General features: G+C 35.4%; 1 protein-coding gene across 11 annotated transcripts in view; it reads left to right on the top strand.

The window, feature by feature from the left end:
- Window positions 1-21,513, top strand: part of CHD9 (chromodomain helicase DNA binding protein 9) — a 244,279-nt gene that overhangs the window by 175,181 nt on the left and 47,585 nt on the right. For all 11 annotated transcript variants that reach the window (XM_047793120.1, XM_047793118.1, XM_047793117.1 and 8 more), the window contains 8 exons: window positions 4,396-4,572; window positions 6,589-6,732; window positions 6,827-7,082; window positions 8,192-8,402; window positions 9,546-9,741; window positions 10,800-10,967; window positions 11,665-11,844; window positions 17,404-17,514. In XM_047793120.1, coding sequence (XP_047649076.1) covers window positions 4,396-4,572; window positions 6,589-6,732; window positions 6,827-7,082; window positions 8,192-8,402; window positions 9,546-9,741; window positions 10,800-10,967; window positions 11,665-11,844; window positions 17,404-17,514 — 1,443 coding nt within the window. The remainder of the gene's footprint in view (window positions 1-4,395; window positions 4,573-6,588; window positions 6,733-6,826; window positions 7,083-8,191; window positions 8,403-9,545; window positions 9,742-10,799; window positions 10,968-11,664; window positions 11,845-17,403; window positions 17,515-21,513) is intronic.

Raw genomic sequence — 21,513 nt, 5'->3', positions numbered from 1 at the left:
GTTGTTGGTGATTTTGTTTGTTGTTTAAAAAGTCAGGTTTGAAAGAGATAACCATTATATATTAATTATGTTCAAATTGATAATAGTTTTTAACTGCCTACTTGGAGCTTAGTTTGATCTCTTTATTCATCATATTTATTTTATAATAAACTTTAGTAGCTAAAGAGAAAAATGACAAAAGTAGCCAAATTCATGCTGTAGTTCTCTGGAAGCAAGTATGCTGACATACAAATGTATAAATTTGATTATATACTTAATTTTTCAAATAGAATAATTGTTTTACAGATTGTGTTCAAATATACATTAAATTCATTTAAAAAATAATAACTGTCTTTTTGGTCATCCTCTAGTTATTTTCCTTCATTTTTAAAATTTACATCTTCAGTGACCACCATGGGTTTGAATGCCTATTGAGATGAAACCATAGGTTCTCTTGTGTGTTGAATGAATTTTGATTTTAGACTTAAAAAATTTTTTTTGGGTTTGTTTTGCATAATGATGCAGGCGTACCTCTGTATCTTTCTCCCCTTTGGGTTTCTTTCATTACTCTGGTGCTCTGATGATTGTCTTCTCCCCTATGTCCTAGAGACACAATTTCTATTTCACTTTGGCCACTTAACTCCTTAGGAGGGAATTAGCTACTTTTCTACTAAATACATAGATCATAAAATTGAGATGATGTTATAAGAAAAAACTTCCCCAGCAGAAGACTAGAAAACATGAAGTGCCAAATTGCAGTTTTGAGTGGTAGTTTGACTCTTCTTAGGTAAAAAGTTTTATTAAGAAATCAACAAAATCAATTAAAACACCATTCACACAAAATTGTACTTTTTCACTGGAAAAGTTTATGGCACTCTGCCTCAGTATAGCACCTTGATATTTTATTTGCTTTCACTGATTCTTCTGTTTTATAAGGATCACTAATAACATATGGCTAGGTCATGGGATGTGACATAGGTTAAGTAAGATAAAGTACGTAGACCTCTACTTTTGCCTCCCAATTATAACTGACTTTTCATTAATATTTATTTATTTTGATTCTTTAACCCCATTTCCCTTCTACTTGCATGGTTGAAACAGCTTTCTATGAAATTAAGCATCTCTTCAATCCTTGAATTATTCCTCAGTTCTGTTGAAAATTATCACCTTTGCACCTTTGGAGCCTATAACATCTTAGGTTGTAGTTTAATTTCCTTCTGTAGTGTTTTATTATTCTTAATTACACATTACAGAATTTTAAAGCTGTATGGTATCATTAAAACTATTTAGTTCAATCTCATTTTTTTAAAGGTACCATTAAAATAATGGAAGTGTAAGAGATATTTAAAAGGGTTAAAATTTAAATATATGTATCATTGAGTTTGGTGTAAATGTGATAGCCAAAAAGCTGAAAGATTCTTGATGTGTTGTAAACTGAATATTATATATTTAATTATATTTTTATGGTAAATGTTATACATTCTAGAATAATATTATGTGAAGGGTTTAAATTCCCCCCCACCCCCCCGTCTTTTTGCCATTTCTTGGGCCGCTCCCGCAGCATATGGAGATTCCCAGGCTAGGGGTCCAATCAGAGCTGTAGCCACCCACCTTCGCCACAGCCACAGCAACATGGGATCCGAGCCGCATCTGCAACCTACACCACAGCTCACGGCAACGCCGGATCCTTAACCCACTGAGCAAGGCCAGGGATTGAACCCACAACCTCATGGTTCCCAGTTAGATTCATTAACCACTGAGTTATGATGAGAACTCTGGTTTAAATTTTCAAGAGATAAAGATGTCTCTTTTAATGCGATAAATAGATCCATACTTTAAATATAGAAATAACTTTCAGAATTCTTTCAAATATATTTTAATATAAATTAAATTAATATTTAACATCTGCTTTTTCCAAGTCATTAAATAGCTTGAAATTACAGTGGTAGCAAAGTTATGTTGTAATTTTCTGAATTGCCCTGGAAAAGTAACAGAGATATCCACATACATTTATTGAGAACTTACTGTGTGCCAGGCATTATGCTCAACAGTTAACCTGTAGTATTTCACTTAATCTTTGTAATATTAACCGTATAAATAAGTAATAATATCACCCTCATTTACACATGAGGAAACATAGATGAAAAGAGGTTATCTAGTTTCCCCCACAATCAGAGAGCAAAACCAGGATTAATAAACCCAGGTCAGGAGTTCCCGTCGTGGCGCAGTGGTTAACGAATCCGACTAGGACCATGAGGTTGCGGGTTCGGTCCCTGCCCTTACTCAGTGGGTTAACGATCCGGCGTTGCCGTGAGCTGTGGTGTAGGTTGCAGATGCGGCTCGGATCCCGCATTGCTGTGGCTCTGGCGTAGGCTGGTGGCTACAGCTCCGATTCAACCCCTGGCCTGGGAACCTCCATATGCCACGGGAGCGGCCCAAGAAATAGCAACAACAACAACAACAAAAAAGACAAAAGACAAAAAAATAAATAAATATAAATAAATAAATAAATAAATAAATAAATAAACCCAGGTCAGTTAAACTCAAGAGCCTTTGTTCTTAAACACTGCCATCACTCTCATTGAATGCATCATATCACAGTTTTTTAAAGCTGTATAAATACCATAGACTTATACTTTATACTTATTTTAATTATGTTGGACTGGAGCTGTTAATGGCCAATGTATGCAATCAATATGGATTATTCTAAAATTAATGTATTTAAATTAATAAGAATGAAAATTTAAACCAAATCACACGATCTCTCTTAACCCTTCATTTCTCTTAATCCCTAATAGTTTATAATTTTCAATCCCATTTAAACATCCTCATTGCTGGATTCCAGGACTTTATACTGTCCTATATAATCACCTGTTCCTTCTGAAAGCCCACTTTAACTGATTTCTTCTTATCTTGCCATATTTAAACTTGAGAGTGACCCAGAGCTCAGTCTTCAGACTTTTTAATATCCACACTCGTTCCATCAGAGATATCATTCAGTCACACAACTTAAGTATCATCTGTACTGCTGGAAACTCCCAAATCTATGTCACGAACTCTAACCTCTTTCCTAAATTCTAAAGTCACATACAAATCCCCATTCAACTCTTCCACTTGAGTGTCTGTCTCAAACATTACATATCTAAAACCAAAATCCTGCATTTTCTCATTGTAGTAAATAGCAACCAACTTTTAGTTGTTAGAGCCGAAAAGTTTAGTCAAATGTGAGTCATCTCTTTCTCTTACTCCTCTCCTATCCATTAGTAAATCTTACAGGTTTACCTTCACATTAAATCCAGAACTGAGCATTTCTCATGACCTCCATAGATGATCTCTTGCTTGGATTACTACAACAGCCTCTTGTTTCTACGATCCTGCCCTTGGCCTTTTTTAGACTATTTTTACTCCAAGAGCCAAAGGGACTCTTTTAAAATGTATGTCAAATCATAACACTTCTTGTTCCAAAACCCTCCTACAGCTTCTTGCTCACAGTAAGAGCCAGTCCTTACCACAGCTTTCAAGACCCTATAGCCTCATCCCCTCCACTCTCACTGGATGTCAGTCACTCTGGCTTTCTTGCTAGTATTTGAATACTGCCTAAGATACTCCCACATTACGGCCTTCACACTCTGCTTCTGCCAAGAACATGTTCTTATCCAGATTTTTAGATATTAGCATGGCTTCCTCCCTCATCTTCAGGACTTTGCTCAAATGTCACTTTTTAGTAATGGCCTCCTAGCCACTCTAAACAAAATTGGAATGGTCACCTCTAACCCCATACTCTCTATTCCACATCCCTGTTTATTTTAGTCTATGACTTTTATTACTTCCTTAGTTTTTTTGTTTTGTTTTGTTTTGCTTTATTGGCTATGTCATATATTTGAGTCATTGGAATGTAAGTTCCATCTGGATAATTATTTTGTCTGTCTTATTTACTTCTATATCTCCAGCAACTAGAACAGAGTCTGGCACATAGGCTCTGAATAAATATTTGCTCACTATATGACACAAGTGACTGATTTTTATATTATTTATGTATTTGCCTTATGTGTAGTCATGGATATAAGTAATAAACATTAATACTGAAATTTCATTGCCTAGATTTTATAATGGCCATTTCTTTTTTGACTTAACATTGTTATTATAACTCTTAAAAAATGTTTTATCAAGGAATACTTATTTGAATATAATTACAAATTGTGTAATTGTGTTGGCGTAATTTTTAACAACATTCTTGGAAACACAGCATTCAACAGTTTTAATGCTAAAATTCTTCATACTTAAGAGGGTGTCTGTGCATATCTAAAAATTTCAGTGGAAAATGTCTTACCAGATGTTATTAAATGATTTTTATGCTACTTGACAGGAATTAGAAATTATTCTGGCAAATTACTCTATTTGATGATAAATTTCTAGGGGCGTATCATTCGAGGAGCTTATAGATTCCAAGCCATCATCACCACTTTTGAAATGATTCTTGGAGGCTGTGGAGAACTTAATGCAATTGAGTGGCGATGTGTGATTATTGATGAAGCACATAGGTTAAAAAATAAAAATTGTAAACTTCTAGAAGGGCTGAAACTCATGAATCTGGTAAGTAACTTAATGTCCTTTTTATGACTTAATTCGCTTTCTTAACTATAGAGTAAAAGGTTAGTCAGAGAACTAATGCTGAAAACTTATTCCTTATTTTATTCCTGATTTCTACCTGTGATAATTAAGATTGTTTTGCTTTAATTAACTAGGGAGAAAAAAAAATCTGATTTGTTTATTATTAAGGCTTGAATTTTTTTAGTTCTTTCCTCCAAAAAGCTTTAGTATTTAATTAACTTCTGTAATTAAAAAAGAGAAACCTCTGTAGTATATCCTGTTGAATAGAAAACAAAACCACAAGTTTTAAGCCATAAATTCCTCACTTTCACCAAAGTTAAAGTATCGTTCAGATCATTTATGATAGAGGGATAAAGTTTCTACATAATTCTTTGTGCTTAGCAGATATTTGTTATAATTAATGGGATTTTAAAAATCTTATTAATGTGTTCGCTTTCAAATAAAAGTGTTTTTTTAAGGGCCACACCTGTGGCAATATGGAGGTTCACAGGTCAAATCTGTGCTGTAGCCACCAGCCTACACCACAGTCACACCAATGCCACATCTGTGACCTACACCACAGCTGACAGCAACACTGGATCCTTAACCCACTGAGCGAGGCCAGGGATCGAACCCACAACCTCATGGTTCCTAGTCAGATTCACTTCTGCTCCGCCACAGTGGGAACTCTGTGTTTTGTTTTGTTTTTGTTTTTTGTGTGTGTGTTTTTGCCTTTTCTTGGACCACACCCACGGCATATGGAGGTTTCCAGGCTAGGGGGTCTAATCGGAGCTGTAGCCGCCAGCCTATGCCACAGCCACAGCAACGCGGGATCCGAGCCGCATCTGCAACCTACACCAAAGCTCACAGCAACGCCGGATCCTTAACCCACTGAGCAAGTCCAGGGATAGAACCCGAAACCTCATGGTTCATAGTCAGATTCGTTAGCCACTGAGCCACAATGGGAATGCCCATGTTTTGTATTTTTTAACATTTTTAATTAACGTACATAATTACTATGTGAACGCTGGAACAAATGATTCAAAAGTATAGAATTACATTTGGTAAAATACTGAAATGCTCCTTTTTACTCTTCATCCAAACCCACCCCTACTCTCCCACTCCGTACCCCAGTATTTACAATTGGCATGTATCTGTCTAGATGGTATATTAATATTAAATACATATGCAGACATATGGATATATATATATTTAGATTAGGAATTTAGAGGTATTCTGTCAAATTTTAACTTATACTCTGTGCTATTATTATTAAGAATATTTTAATTTCCTTCTGTTACTATGTTTAATTCATAATGCAATTCCAGTTTAGAAGTATTCCAGGAGTTTCCATTGTGGCTCATTGAGGATTCTATCCATGGCCTCGCTCAGACATAGCTTGGATCCCGAGGTAGAGGCCTCAGCTGCAGCTCCAATTCCACCCCTAACGTCGGAACTTCCATACGCCTCAGACTGGAAAAAAAAAAAAAAAGAAGTGTATTCCAATCAGCCCTTCACATTGTTGGATTGTAGCTTTAATGATTTGAGAATTTATTTTTGTGTGAAAAGTCCAGTGATGATCTGCCAAATTAAAAAGAATGAGCACTGTTTTATGCACAAATTACCATACCAAGAAGAGTTGAGTACCCCCAAAAAATACCCCTTTGTTCTTTAAGATGTCTGTTTCTTTGAGGAGACCTAAAATAAGCTTCTTAATTATTTATAATTTTTCTTCTAAAAGCAATATGTAAAAATTAATATCAGGCAAAATGAAGCATTATGAGAATGATGATAGAGGTTTTTTTAAAAAAAAGTGATCGAGAAAGTCAGTTCACGAAGATATATGCCTAAAGATGTATTTTGAGTTGACTATTGAAAATCATAGTCAGAAAAATATTTGCTTTTCAAACCCTGAAACATGTGATAACCTATATCAGTTTTCCTATCATTTTAGTCCCGTGATGTTTGATATGAACATCACAGAACATGTTATTGACAAGTTATCCTTGCTTCATGTAGGAACACAAGGTGCTTTTGACGGGCACACCTCTCCAAAATACAGTTGAAGAACTGTTCAGTCTTCTTCATTTTCTGGAACCCTTAAGGTTTCCTTCTGAATCAACATTTATGCAAGAATTTGGGGATCTGAAAACAGAGGAACAGGTATCCTGATGGTCTTTGTAAATAAGTACATGAAATCTCTTCTCATTGTAATTATGTGAATATATGCTACAAATGGTCATCATTTTCTATGCAGGTGCAAAAACTTCAGGCTATCCTGAAACCAATGATGTTGAGACGATTGAAAGAAGATGTGGAAAAGAAGTTGGCACCTAAGGAAGAAACCATCATTGAAGTAGAACTTACTAACATTCAAAAGAAATACTACCGGGCTATTCTGGAGAAGAACTTTTCATTTTTATCCAAAGGAGCAGGGCAAACTAATGTACCCAACTTGGTTAATACCATGATGGAGCTCAGGAAGTGTTGTAATCACCCATATCTTATCAAAGGTAGCTGAGAAGGATTGCAAACAAATCCTTTTCTTTCTGCAAATACTCGTGAACAAAATAATACCGCTATAGGAATAGTGGCTGTTACATGGAAAGGCAGCAATTCTATAACTCTCCTCCCTGGTATTCTAAAGGATTACAAGTGTTTCAGAGTCAGGATCATTGTGAACCACTTCGTTGCAGGGTCCTATGTTAGCATTACCAGGTTACAAAACCAGGAGTTTACTTCAGTCTAATTTGTACTCTTAATACCTCCTCCAGTTTAATCCCCCTTATGAACAAAGATGGAAAAGCTCATATTTGAGCCTCCAAATTTATATTTTACTTTCTGATTTCTTCTCTGTCCACGTGCCCTAGTCAGTGTCTCTCAATTTTTGTGTTCTAATAACATGACTTTTTAAAGCTTTGTCAGGTTCTGTATTAGCAGTCTCTCTGTAAACATTTGGGTCTTTTCACTTATTCCTGAGCTTATACTCTTAATTTGTCCAAGACAAGTAATTTCTTACCCCAGTACCTAACTCACTTGCAGTCCTGGTACTCTTTTATCAGACAGGCTGAGGGAAGGCAGAGAGCCGTTAATGCTAATGTAGACTGTCTGGAAGATGTATCATCAAAGACCTGTAATTCGACATCCCTTTTAATTTTTCTTGTTTATTTGTTTTGATGGCCAGCAGTATGCCCTTAGACTCATCCAGGTTAATTATGACCACCTTTTAGTAACGATCACTGTTCTATTGGTGTTTAAAATCTAGATGTTTGTTTAAAAATGTGTTTACTCACCTAGGTTAGAACCATATGTTCATTAGTTCTTCTCCTAATAGCATGCATTAAAACATTTAGCAAACATAAATTTATGTAAGACATTATGCCAGGTGTCTTAGGAGAATTAAAAAAATGCTTAAGACACTGTCCATCTCCTCAGTGGAATTACAGGCTGGTGCTGGTTGCGATTTAGCCACACACATAAATAATTCTAAAAGAAAGGAATATACCTACCATCAGAAAATTTTGATGTGTTACAGAAGCACAGAGGAGTACTGTTTTAAAAAGAAAGCAGTTGGGAGTTACCTGCATTTGTGCACCGATGCTGTCTCTTATTTCTTTGACAGGTGCTGAGGAGAAAATACTTGGAGAATTTAGAGATACATATAATCCAACTGCATCTGATTTTCATCTTCAAGCAATGATCCAGTCTGCTGGTAAATTGGTCCTTATTGATAAATTGCTTCCCAAAATGAAAGCAGGAGGTCACAAAGTGCTCATCTTCTCTCAGATGGTACGCTGCCTTGATATCCTGGAAGACTATCTTATACATAAAAGGTAAGGCATAATTCACCACTGAATGATACTATAAATTATGCCAGGTATATGTTATTAAGGTTTTTGCAGCACTCTACTGTAATCCAACTTTACTCACATATTCCTCTTTATATAGATAAGAATCCATTTAAATCTGTGCATAAAGATTGTTTAGGAAAAACCTACATATGTTGCCATAGTAGTCAGGGCTAAGGAAACAGAAAACTTTGCAAATGAACAGGATTTGTTGACCTACAAATGGGTTAATAATACCCATTCGTATTACATTTATACATTTTACTTTATTTGTAAACCCTGTAGTACTGACATTTTAAATGGATTTATAAACACCTTCAAAATTAAAGAAAATGATTTAAGATCCTTTTCAGATCTTTTCCATTGTTTTAATTAGAACCTGATCTTGCTGCACTTTGATCTTATCTTGCATTGTATAATATTTACTCAAGTTTAATCTTTTCTGATTTGTTTAATGTGGGTTTTTAGTTTTGTTTTTTGGTGCATGACAGTAAGATGGTGTTATAAGTAATGTCTAATCAGTATTTATATAAATAGGTGGAAGAAGTGTCTTGAACTAGAAGTATGGTAAATACCATGGTATTCCTCCTCTAGTTCCTAAAAAATTTTATGTACTTTATTTTTATCCATGTCTAGTAATTTCTGAGTTTTATGTAAAATGATGAAGAATAAAATAAATTCAAAATTAACTGCTTGGTAATAACGACTATAAAGAATTAGCAATATCATTTGTGTTTAAGAAATTATAGTTTACAAGCAAGTGTTTTGGTTGAGTGTAAATAACATTATTAAGATAGAAATATTTGCAGGCTTCTTATACTGAGGAAGTCATTGCTTCTTGCCAAAACTGTGTATGTATATATATCATTTATTATAATGAGAACTGGAAGTATATTCATTATAACGTTTACCTATACGTCCAGGAATGCAGAGATTTTGTGTTTCCTATTTAGCACAAGCACTGAGAAGTATAAAACCATAGAAACTAGTTGGGGTAATATCACTTCTTAATTTTATAGTTAACATCATGTTGCAGGAAATCTGATAGATATGTCTCTATAACATTTGCTCAGATACCTTCATTTTCATCATAGTCATCTATCTAAATTTATTTCATTAATTTGATAGATATTTATATGAGCGAATTGATGGAAGAGTCAGAGGAAACCTTCGACAAGCTGCTATAGATCGATTTAGTAAACCTGATTCAGATCGATTTGTCTTTCTTCTGTGTACCCGAGCTGGTGGGTTGGGCATCAACTTAACTGCAGCTGATACGTGTATAATTTTTGATTCTGATTGGAATCCTCAAAATGACCTTCAGGTAAACAAATTCTATGGCTAAGAAAAAAAAATGTTTTTAATTCCCATAGGTATTTTTGATAATCCACCTGTTTTATTTTTTGTATAGACAAAACAAGATATACGTTTCCTTCAGAAATACCTATGCCAGATAAGATAGTGAAATTATTTTTAATTTAATAACAGTGGAATATAATAAAATATACTTATTTAGATTATATATCTTCTACAAAAGCTTTACCTACTTGATTACAGTATTTAATTGTTTAAAATATATCATACAAATTTGAGGAAGACCTAAGCCTTAAGAATAACTTATTTTACTGACTTAAAAAAAGTGCTTACTTATCCTGCTGTCATCTTTTCAATCATTATGTAACATACTGTGCATAGAATTGAGATATCAGTGCTCAGAGTAAGTCAAAGTTTGCAGAAGATGTATATCTAGGAAAAATAGAAGAAAAGAACAGTATGAGAGAAATTCTTTTACTGTTCATAGTAGTCTTAGTTGTATTGCAGTTGATATTCTTGAGAATATACATTGCTTAACGAAAGGTAATGTTTTAACCTCTCATTTGTATAACCTAGTTCAAAATTTATCGAATTTTTAGTAGGAACTTGAGATAAAATATGAAGCTCTTATGTAATCTCATGGGTCTACTTCCAATACATCTTCATATTAGAAAATTAGTTCTTTCTATGTTTAAATAAAATTTTGGTCTCTGGGTTGTTCACCTTAGGTTTTTACCCCGCTCCCCCTAACAGAATTACCCAGCTTAACTATACTGGAAAAATTATTGATAACATAGTAGAAAGAAAATTAGACATTTAGGATTAGATTTTAAGTTTAAAGCCAGCAACTAAAAAAACAAAAAACAAACAAACAAAAAAAACTGGAATCATTTCCCATTTTCATAGGCTTTACCTTCATTTCTAGAGAAAAGTTATGTAATTCAGTAGCAAGATTGTCTAAAAGTTCTTACACATACTTTTACATTCTGTCAAGATAGTTTAATGCCTAATGCCTTTTGTGATATTTTATAAAATAAATTGAATCTATATACTTTTCTTTCCTTATAGGCCCAAGCTCGTTGCCACAGAATTGGTCAGAATAAAGCAGTTAAAGTCTACCGACTAGTAACTCGTAATTCATATGAGAGAGAGATGTTTGACCGAGCCAGTCTGAAACTGGGTCTAGATAAGGCTGTGTTACAGAGCATGAGTGGACGAGAAAGTAATGTTGGCGGTGTATGTATATTTTCTTACTTTCCTCTTTGCTTGGAGTTTTTCTGTCTTTGTTTGCATTTAATTTTAACCCCAGACAGCATATCATTTAATTTTGATCCATACTGACTGAACATTACTTTAGGTACTTTTATGTAAGAAAGAATTTTAGAATAGAGCTTTATTCACTTAATACTTTTGAATGCTGTTCTTTCTATATAGCTTCAGTGCAATGAATTCTAAGAATGTGTTTTCAAGTAGAAATTCTTTTAGGACATTTGTACTGTGCCACGGCAAAATAGAATTTGTGAATTTTTCTGCATTTTACTTTTCTATAAATAGTTCTTCAAATTGTTTAGGGCCAAACTACTAGCATTGGCTTTGTCTTGTTATAAATGATGTTTTTTGGCACTTTCTCCAAATTGAAGTCTTAAAATCTTGTGCTTGTAACAACTGTCAGATCCTAGTACTGAAAAGAACCTTTAGAGATTACTGCTCTAAAGGCTTTGTTTTGTTATTTTAGGCAAATGGCAAATCTTACTTTAAAGATGATAAAGAATCAATGACTTTACTATATACTTTGAGAGAACTCTCAGGTATATCCCAAGCCCCAGATGCAGTTTAAATGTGACTTCTGTGTTCTTTAACATTCTTTAGGGATACTTTTTCATTTTATGAACTTAAGAAAAAGTTTATCACTACCAAAATTTTTTCTTTTTAGATTCAGCAGCTTTCCAAAAAGGAAATAGAAGATCTGCTTCGAAGAGGTGCTTATGGTGCCATTATGGAAGAAGAAGATGAAGGCTCTAAATTCTGTGAAGAAGATATCGATCAGATTTTACTACGCCGTACAAAAACCATTACAATTGAGTCAGAAGGTCGTGGGTCAACATTTGCCAAGGTAACAGTGAGTGCTGCTTCATAAATTTACCTGTAATATTCTGTCCTTCAAAAAAAAGGTGAATTGTCTTACTTTACTGATTATTTGCAGAGCATCTACGTAGTGTTTAAATAAACTGAATTAATTGAAAGACATAGGTAATATATACTCTTCATTTTATTTCTGATCTCTCATATCACGTGTACTTTTCTGATTCTAGTTGAAAATGTAGTAAGGGTAATAACTAGAAATAGTTTGAAATATTAATCAGAATAGAACATTTGAAGTCACATTTAGAAATTAAAGAACATATATGACAAAGAGCAAAATATAAGTAATATAGTGTGGGAATATAAATCATTTTATGTTAACTTATAATAATTTAAAGTACTTAAAGGACAGAAGAGATTTCTAATTTCATTTAAAATATTTAAATCGTTTGTGTCTTGAACTGACATTCATCTTGAAATATTAATAACTGTCTATCAGCCCTATTGGGGGAAAATTTTTAAAGTTTACTAACTGTCTATATGTGTCCTTATTTTTTTTCCTCCCAAAGGAGACATGGTAAACTTGTGTCTTGCATTCATCTAGGCATTTTTTTTTTGTCTTTTTGTCTTTTGTTGTTGTAGTTGTTGTTGTTGTTGCTGTTGCTATTTCTTGGGCCGCTCCCGCGGCATATGGAGGTTCCCAGGCTAGGGGTTGAATCGGAGCTGTAGCCACCGGCCTACGCCAGAGCCACAGCAACGCGGGATCCGAGCCTCATCTGCAACCTACACCACAGCTCACGGCAACGCCGGATCGTTAACCCACTGAGCAAGGCCAGGGACCGAACCTGCAACCTCATGGTTCCTAGTCGGATTCGTTAACCACTGCGCCACGACGGGAACTCCCCATCTAGGCATTTTTTAATCGCAGTATTCTGTCCCCCCAGCACTGATTCATGCAGGTTTTCTACTTTCCGCTCTACTTCCATTCTGCATTTTCTTCCTTCATCCTCTCTCCACCTCCAACCCAAAAGTCTTTGTTCATCTTTATGGCGAACACAGTATTATAATAGGTAGTCCAGACACTGTACCAAAAGTAATGATATTTGTTCACGTGAAAATTTTTCTCTTGCATGCGTATAGCAAATCTTGTGTCAAATACTTTACTAAGTGCTGAAAACACCAAAATGAAATGACTATGGTCCCTGCAAAAAGTGAAGGAGAAAATGATTAATTCAGCATAATATGGGAGAACAGAGAATCAGGAAAACCTTTGCAGAGAAAATAACAGTTGAGCTGAGGTGAAGGAGGTTTGAATTTTGTTGTGTTCCAAAAAGTGAAATGCCACATAAATGAACCATACGTTACTAAACTTCAAGGAAGGTTTCAGGAAATCTGGCGTAAGTGTTTATGGTGCACAGTGTAAATTAAATGGAGATGAAAATGAAGGTTAGGGAGGTTGGACCCAAACTGTGAAGGGCTCAAACAATTTCATTTAAAAAAAAAAGGTTAAAAAGCTTTTAAACCCCTTCAAGCAGAAAATGGACATAATACAATCTGGTTTAGAAGTTTAACTCCAGCATCAGTGCAGAGAATGAGGTTGAAATGAGAAAGATAGGTTGTGGCGATGGGTGAACTCCGGTAGTAGAGATCCACTTGAAAGGACAGAAATTAATGACCAGTTAGAAATTTGTGGAAGGAGGAGTCCAAAATGACTTGAAGATAGATTTCTGGCCCAAGTCGCTAGGAGGGTCATGGTGTCATTTAGTAAGACAGGGAATACAGGAGAAGGAAATTCTTATGGAGAAAATAAAATATTGGATCTGTTAATATTTGTGACATTTACAAGCCCTTCAAGTGAAAATTTCCAGGAAAATTGCCTCGGGCGCAGATATCGATTTGGGAGTTAACAGAGAAAAAAGCAGAAGAAAGTAGTATTGTGGAAAGAAAAGGAATCTGCAGAAGTACATTATAAGGATGAGACCTAAAGCTAGTCAGGACTGGGTAGATATACCCTGGCTCTAGCTTCTTTCCTGAGAAGTCTTGTTTCCCTCAGATTCCTTGATCTTACTCAAGTTGTCAAGGCACTATATAGGATATTTTCTCCCTCAGTGCCTGAAATTATCTGAAATGTGGTTAATTTAACCAAAAGGTATTTGTCATAGCTATCACCTTTGTTGGCTAGGCTCAGCATAGAGATATTCTCCTTCAAGTTCTTTTTTTTTTTTCTTAATAAGGCATATGCTTTCTCATTTACAGTGTTAATGATAATAATCATGGAAAGTCAGCACACCAGGGTTTGAATTCTGACTCGTAAGCTTAGTGACCCTGGACAGTTAATTTAACCTTTATGAGTCTTTCTGGTCCTGAAAGAGGAAAGTGTAATGATCATGCTTGACCTCTCTTGCTTTACTCAAGTATGCGCTAACAGTAACTAGCTGTACTCTAAGAATATGAAATACTTAAGCTCTTAAATATCTATTTTAAACCCTCAGACCAGGGCGTAATTGTTGCATTTGAAAAGAGAGCTTGCTGAAAAGGTACCACAGTAGCTGAGCAGAGTCCAGAGAGTTTGCCTGTACTTGTCTTATAATTTTCTTATTTCCGTAATTGTGTGGGAAGGCCACTATATAGTGGACATTTGGCATAGTGGAATATGGCACCAAAGGAATAAAGTTGATACTATTTTATACTTTTCACTGGAATTTCATCTGTATATAGTTACCTATGTAATATAAGGTACACATATGGAGCAGGGTGCATAATGAGACTAATTAGATTTGGTACATGTATCCATCAATTAAAGTCATTGTTGGTAACTTCATTTATAAATGGTTATATCACCTAAACCTTGTTTTGAGAGATTTTTCCCAAGAGCCATTAAGTGGATCCTAGAAAGAGAAAAGTTTCTGGTCTGATTTTAAATTTGGTATAAGACAAAAGACTTTGAATTGCTTATTCGTAAGAGCCCTTCTCTGGCACCTAAGATCTTTCTGCTACTTTCTTAAGTAGGAAGATAGGCTTCACCATTTAAAAGTTTTCCCTTACAAGTAATAAAGGAATTTAACGATGGAAAGGATGCATTTTAAGAAAAATATTTGGAGGGGAACTAGGATATTAAGATTTAACATTTGAAAATAGTTGGTAAACCTGTACTTGATGGCATCTTCCACAGCAGGCATTTCATTTCTGAGGTATTAATCCAGTGTTAGAAATCTTGGGAATTTTGTAAGTCATCTTGAAAGTGGCTTATAGATCAGTTAATAAGAAAATTTGGAGTTATTTATAAATGTTTAAAATGTTTTTATTTGAAAAATGAATTTTTCATTTTCTTTCCAAAGATTTTTTTTTTTTTTTTTGATAGATTTGACCCCACCTGTGGCATGTGGAAGTTCCTGGGCCAGGGACCAAACCTAAGCCATAGCAGAGACAATGCCAAATCCTCAACTGGTAGTCCACCAGGGAACTCCATATATATATATGGGAGTTTTTATTTATGATGTATATATTTTAAAGCCATTTAATTTTGAAATACAGTTTCTCATGGGCAAATTATTTTAATTATCAACAGTTATCTGGTAGTAGAATAAAAGTGATTATCTACTGTGACATAGAATTTTTTTTAAGGTAAGCAACAATAAAGTATGTTTAAAAAATCTAATTGTTTCCTTTTAGTGACTTTTAATATTTAATCGCATTTCATATTTAATGACTTCTGAAGAGGCTTTTGTATCATGAAGACTATAGGACAAAATAAAACCCTATGAACTTCAGTGAATTTTTCATTGTTCATGAACATTTATGAGTTTATATTAATGAAGATTCGAGGAGTTTCCATTGTGGCTCAGTGGGTTAAGAACCTGACATTGTGTCCATGAGAATGTAGGGATCCCTTGCCTCACCCAGTGGGTTAAGGAACCAGCGTTGCTGTAATCTATGGTACTCAGATCCAGTGCTGCTGTAACCGACAGCTGCAGCTCCAATTCAGACCCTTGGAGCTGCAGCTGCAGACCTATACCACAGCCAGAGCAACACCAGATCCTTAACCCCCTGAGCCGCAGTGGGAACTCTTATATTTTAAAGCAAACCTGGGACATTATATCATATGGAAATTCCCAGGCTAGGGGTCGAATCGAAGCTGTAGTTGATGGCCTACATCACAGCCACAGCAATGCAGGGATCTGAGCCACGTCTGTGGCTTATACCATGGCTCACAGCAAAGCTGTATCCTTAACCCACTGAGCAAGGCCAGGGATCAAACCCATGTCCTCATGGATTACTAGTTGGGTGTTACCACTGAGGCACAATGGGAACTCCCAAACTTCCAGTTATCTTGAATGTCATAAATAATTTGTTTGCTTATTGTCTTTTTCATGTATAATTTTCTGCATTTTGTAATTCCATCAAAATGGGCTCTTTAATGATGATTTCTATCATTTGATTACATCCCAGATAATTAGGCCTTGTCCTGAAGCCATTTACCAATTATGTTCTCCTTTGAAGATCATTTTATGTGATTACTTTCTTCCGTTTATTCTGTTTTTTTTTTTTTTTTTTTTCCTTTTTAGGGCCGCACTTGCGGCATATGGAAGTTCCCAGGCTAGCAGTCGAGTCAGAGCTATAGCTGCCGGCCTATGCCACAGCCACAGCAGTGCAGGTTCCAAGCCATGTCTGCAACCTATACAACAGCTCATGGCAATGCCAGATCACTGAGCCACTGAGCGAGGCCAGGATTGAACCCACATCCTCATGGATGCCAGTCAGACTCATTTCCACTGCGCCACAACAGAAACTACCCCATTTATTCTTGTAAGAGTTAAGCATTCATATTCAGACCCTTTTCTTAAAGCATTATGTATCTTCTTTACATAGTATATTTTTATAAAGCGCTTTGATGACTTTTATTTGAAGCAGCGTATCTATTTTTAGGAATTTAAGTTGCAAATAATGGTAATTAGTTTATGAATTACGGTGTTGAACCAACTAAAAGATTTAATAATTTCTACAATATTTAAAAGATAAATCACTTATATTTTCTTCTTTTATTCCGATATAATTTTGTAAATTTTTACAGCGATTATACTTTTTTTTTCTCGTCAGGAAAAGTTCCTAAATGAAAGATGGATATTCATTTTTACTTTATTTCTCATAGCTTGTATTGCATTTTCTTTGGAAGGCATCCATGTAAAAATGTGATAGAAATAAGGTAGGATAATGCCAGAAAATGAACTGTATAGGGTAAATAGGTTTGAAATTATTATTATAACCCAATTTCTTAATATTTGTATAGTATTTCTAAAAAGCATATCTGTATCCTGTGTGGTTATTTGACCAAAAAGATTTGATCTCTGATTTTCAAAAGTTTGAATTAATAGTAATAACTTATTTTAACTGTGTTCCTAAAACTCCAACCTGTGTTGTTATCAAGACTTCTGCCTCTGTGTTTCAGACCATGGCCTTTGAAACATCTTTTGAGTATGTGTGTGTATGCTAAACTCAGATTCTATCCGGAGTAAATGTGAGGAGATAAGGGTTTACATATGCTTTCCTCTAAGCTTCAAAACATTTTAAAAAATTCCCATATGTATTTCAGGCAAGTTTTGTTGCATCTGGAAACCGAACAGATATTTCCTTAGATGATCCCAACTTCTGGCAAAAATGGGCAAAAAAGGCAGAAATAGACATAGATGCCATCAGTGGTAGAGTAAGTATTTCCCTTTTTTTAAAAAAGTTACCTTTTGGAATATTTTGGTAATATTAAAATATTTTAATGTATTCAACTTTGTCATTACTGAAATTTATCTGCATAAGTAAATTTATACGGGGTGGTAGAATTATCATATATTGAATAAGGTATTGCTTCAATTTTTTTTTCACTTTTTTCAGGGTCGCACCTGAAGCATATGGAAATTCCCAGGCCAGGGGTCGAATCAGAGCTTTAGCTGCTGGCCTACACCACAGCTACAGCAACGCCAAATCTGAGCTATATCTGGAGCCTACAACACAGCTTGCAGCAGCACCAGATCCTTAACCCACTGAACATTGCTTGCCAGGGATCAAACCCACATTGTCTTTGATACTAGTCAGGTTTTTAACCCACTGAGCCACAATGGGAACTCCCTACTGCTTCAATTTAATTATTCTGATATCTTTCATGATAGCTTATAATACAAGGAAAGTTTGGTTTTTGGTTTTTTGTTTTCTTTTTATGGCCCTACCTGTGGAATATGGAAGTTCCTGGGCTAGGAATCAAATTGGAGCTGCAGCTGAGGCCTAGGCACACAGCAACACTGGATCTGAATCACATTTGCAACCTGTGCCATAGCTTGTGGCAATGCTAGATCCTTAACCCACTGAGCAAGACCAGAGATCAAATCTGCATCCTCACAGAGTCCAATGTCGGATCCTTAACCTTCTGAGCCACAGTGACAATTACATTACAGAGAAAGTTTAACTTTGGATATCATATATTTTCTTAGAATTACCATGTTTTTAATTTTTAAGAAGTCTTCGAATAATGGATTGCTTTTATTTTGCTCTTTAATCTTGTTTTGTTTTTGTATTTTTTTGTGTTGGATCCTATCAATGATCTAGTCAAGTATAAAATGAGAAAAACAGCAATCAAGAAAGTGGCATTTTTGGAGTTCCTGCTATGGTCCAGTGGGTTAAGAATCTGACTGTAGCAGCTCAGGTCACTGCAGAGGTGCACATTGGATGCCTGGTGCAGCACAGTGGGTAAAAGATTGGGTGTTGCCTCAGCTACAGCATAAGGTCACCACTGTGGCTCACATTCAGTTCTTGGCCTGGGAACTTCCATATGCCATGGATGTGGCCTTAAAAACAAATTAAAAAGTAGCATTTTAAAACTATTTCTTTTATAACATCCCCTGGAGCTAAGGAAGAAAGGGCCAGAAAGCTAACAGAGTTCATGGAACTGATAAGAACATAACTGTTCACTTTATAAGACATCTGTCTAATAATTTATAGGAGTCAATATTTGTGAGTCTTACCTACTCTCGAAATAACTGCTAAATGGAGTTCCCGTCGTGGCTCAGTGGTTAACAATTCCGACTAGGAACCGTGAGGTTGTGGGTTCGATCCCTGGCCTTGCTCAGTGGGTTAGGGATCGGGCATTGCCGTGAGCTGTGGTGTAGGTCACGGGAGCGGCCCAAGAAATGGCAAAAAGACCCAAAAAAAAAAAAAATCGAACTGCTAAATGATTAAAAGAATTTTATATCAGAGTTCCCATTGTGGCTCAGTGGTAACGAATCCAGCTAGTATCCATAAGGATTCGGGTTTGATCCTTGGCTTCAGTCAGTGGGTTAAGGATCCAGCATTGCCATGAGCTGTGGTGTAGGTCGCAGACTTAACTCGGATACTGAGTTGCTGTGGCTGTAGTGTATGTAGGCTGGCAGCTGCAGCTCTTATTTAGCCACTAGCCTGGGAACTTCCATATCCCACAGATGCAGCCCTAAAAAGCAAAATAAATAGAAGAATTTTATATTAAGTAGGCATTGTTGAATGGAATCTATTTTATTAGAGAACCTTTTAAGATATAAAGCTTTACAATGAGGAATAATGCCACTGCCAAATAATTATTTAATATGTTTTGGAAATATTTATAATTCTATAAGAAATAAGTAAATTAGAAAAGATATTTATAAAATATTATTATTTGTATGTGGCATGTTTATATACCTAAAAAGGCAGTGGAATCTGTAAACCACTATAAATTTAATCGATGAGTTTAGTGAATTAATTGGAGAGAGGATAGATATGCCATTAGCCTTCTTAAATATCAGTACTAATCAAAGTAGAAAAATAGAATGGAAGGAGAAATCTACTTCATAGTAGAAAAGAAGATTTAGAACACTTTGGGGCATACCTAGTAGATAATTTTAGTAAAGTGAATTACCAAACTTAATTGGGAGATTTGTCAGTTGGAAAGAACTATGTATTTTAAACATTTAAAGAGTTAGTTTATAAACCTAGAAATGCAACCCAAATCAAAATGCTAGCAGTTTAATTTATATAACCAGACAAGATCTAAAATTCCCCTGGAAGAATGGTGAAGAATATTAAATCAACTCTTTAGGAATCTGTCTTACAACTACAATCACACATGTACAATGATAATGTAGTACAGTGATGTTTATTGCCACATTTTTCATTTTAGAAAAAAAATAGAAACTCATTCCTACATCTGTACTATCTAATGCAGTAAGTAAAATTAATCATGTAGATTCCTATAAAAATAGTCATTTAGTACTTGTGCAATTCTGTTTTCTAATTTATACTTTAAAATTTTTTTAATTTTCTGACAAATAGTACCATAAGGATAGACTAGCGTTACTTACTATATGTTAAAATATAAAAACATTAACACATTATAAAGGAACCATAAATTAAATAGTGTGATACTGAGAAAGTATATAAAGAGCAAAGAATAGAATAAAAACAGAAAAAGATCAAATTATAAGATGTAAATAGGAGTTCCCATAGTGGTTCATCAGGTTAAGAATCCAGTATGATGTACATGGGGATGCTGGTTCAATTCCTGGCCTCACTCAGTGAGTTAATGATCCAGCATCACCATAAGCTTCAGCATAGGTCACAGATTCAGCTGGATCCCTCATTGATGTGGCTGTGGTGTAGCCAGCAGCTACAGCTCTGATTCAGCCCCTGGCCTGGTAATTTTCATATGCCACAGGTGCAACTGCAAAAAGAAAAAAAAAAATGTAGATAAAGAAATAGCAATATAAAAAACAAGAAATAGTATTAGAGAAAAAGGAGTTATTAATCATGATTAGAATATTGAGTAGGAGTTCCCATCGTGATGCAGTGGTTAACGAATCCGACTAGGAACCATGAGGTTGCGGGTTCGATCCCTGGCCTTGCTCAGTGGGGTAAGGATCCGGCGTTGCCGTGAGCTGGGGTGTAGGTCGCAGACTTGGCTCGGATCCCTTGTTGCTGTGGCTCTGGCGTAGGCTGGTGGCTGCAGCTCCGATTCGACCCCTAGCCTGGGAACCTTCATATGCCGTGAGAGTGGCCCAAGAATTGGCAAAAAGACCAAAAAAATAAATAAATAAATAAAGAATATTAAGTAAGCGTATATCAAGTTGGCATAATATTGGGGGAACTTTTTCTTTTTTTAGGCTGCACCCCTGGTGTATGTAATTTCCCAGGCTAAGGGTTGAAACGGAGCTGAAGCTGCCAGCCTACACCATAGCCACAGCAATGCCAGATCTGAATTCTGAAATTAGTGGGTAAAATTTAAGGAGAAACAGAATTCTTATATATGTTCAAAGTATATCTTCCAAAATCACAAAAGGAAAATTAATAGCTTTACAGTGGAGAAACTCAATGGAGAAGGTTAACATCACCAGTAATATATTAACATTATGTACCCCGTTAAATTCAGTGCACGGTGTACATTCTGTGGGATAGCAGAACCTACAAGATCTGCTCCCTGCTCTTCCTCTCCTACCATTTACCCTCTCCTTCTCTGGGACTTGAACTCAACATCTTTTCAGGTCCGTTGCTCTTTTTGTTACCAATAACGCCATCTCCTCCTTGGATGCCTAGCAAACTACATCTGTTCTCAAAGACCTCTTCCTAGTTAGCAGTACTTTGTTCATCTTTCTCACTTTCTTTGCACCCATCTTGTGTCATAAAATATTACATCCTGAATAGCACTTATTTG

This window comes from Phacochoerus africanus, chromosome 8, assembly GCF_016906955.1.
Source record: "Phacochoerus africanus isolate WHEZ1 chromosome 8, ROS_Pafr_v1, whole genome shotgun sequence".
Taxonomy (NCBI): Eukaryota; Metazoa; Chordata; class Mammalia; order Artiodactyla; family Suidae; genus Phacochoerus; species Phacochoerus africanus.
Note: the sequence above shows the minus strand (reverse complement) of the source record. Positions and strands in the feature narration are given on the sequence as shown.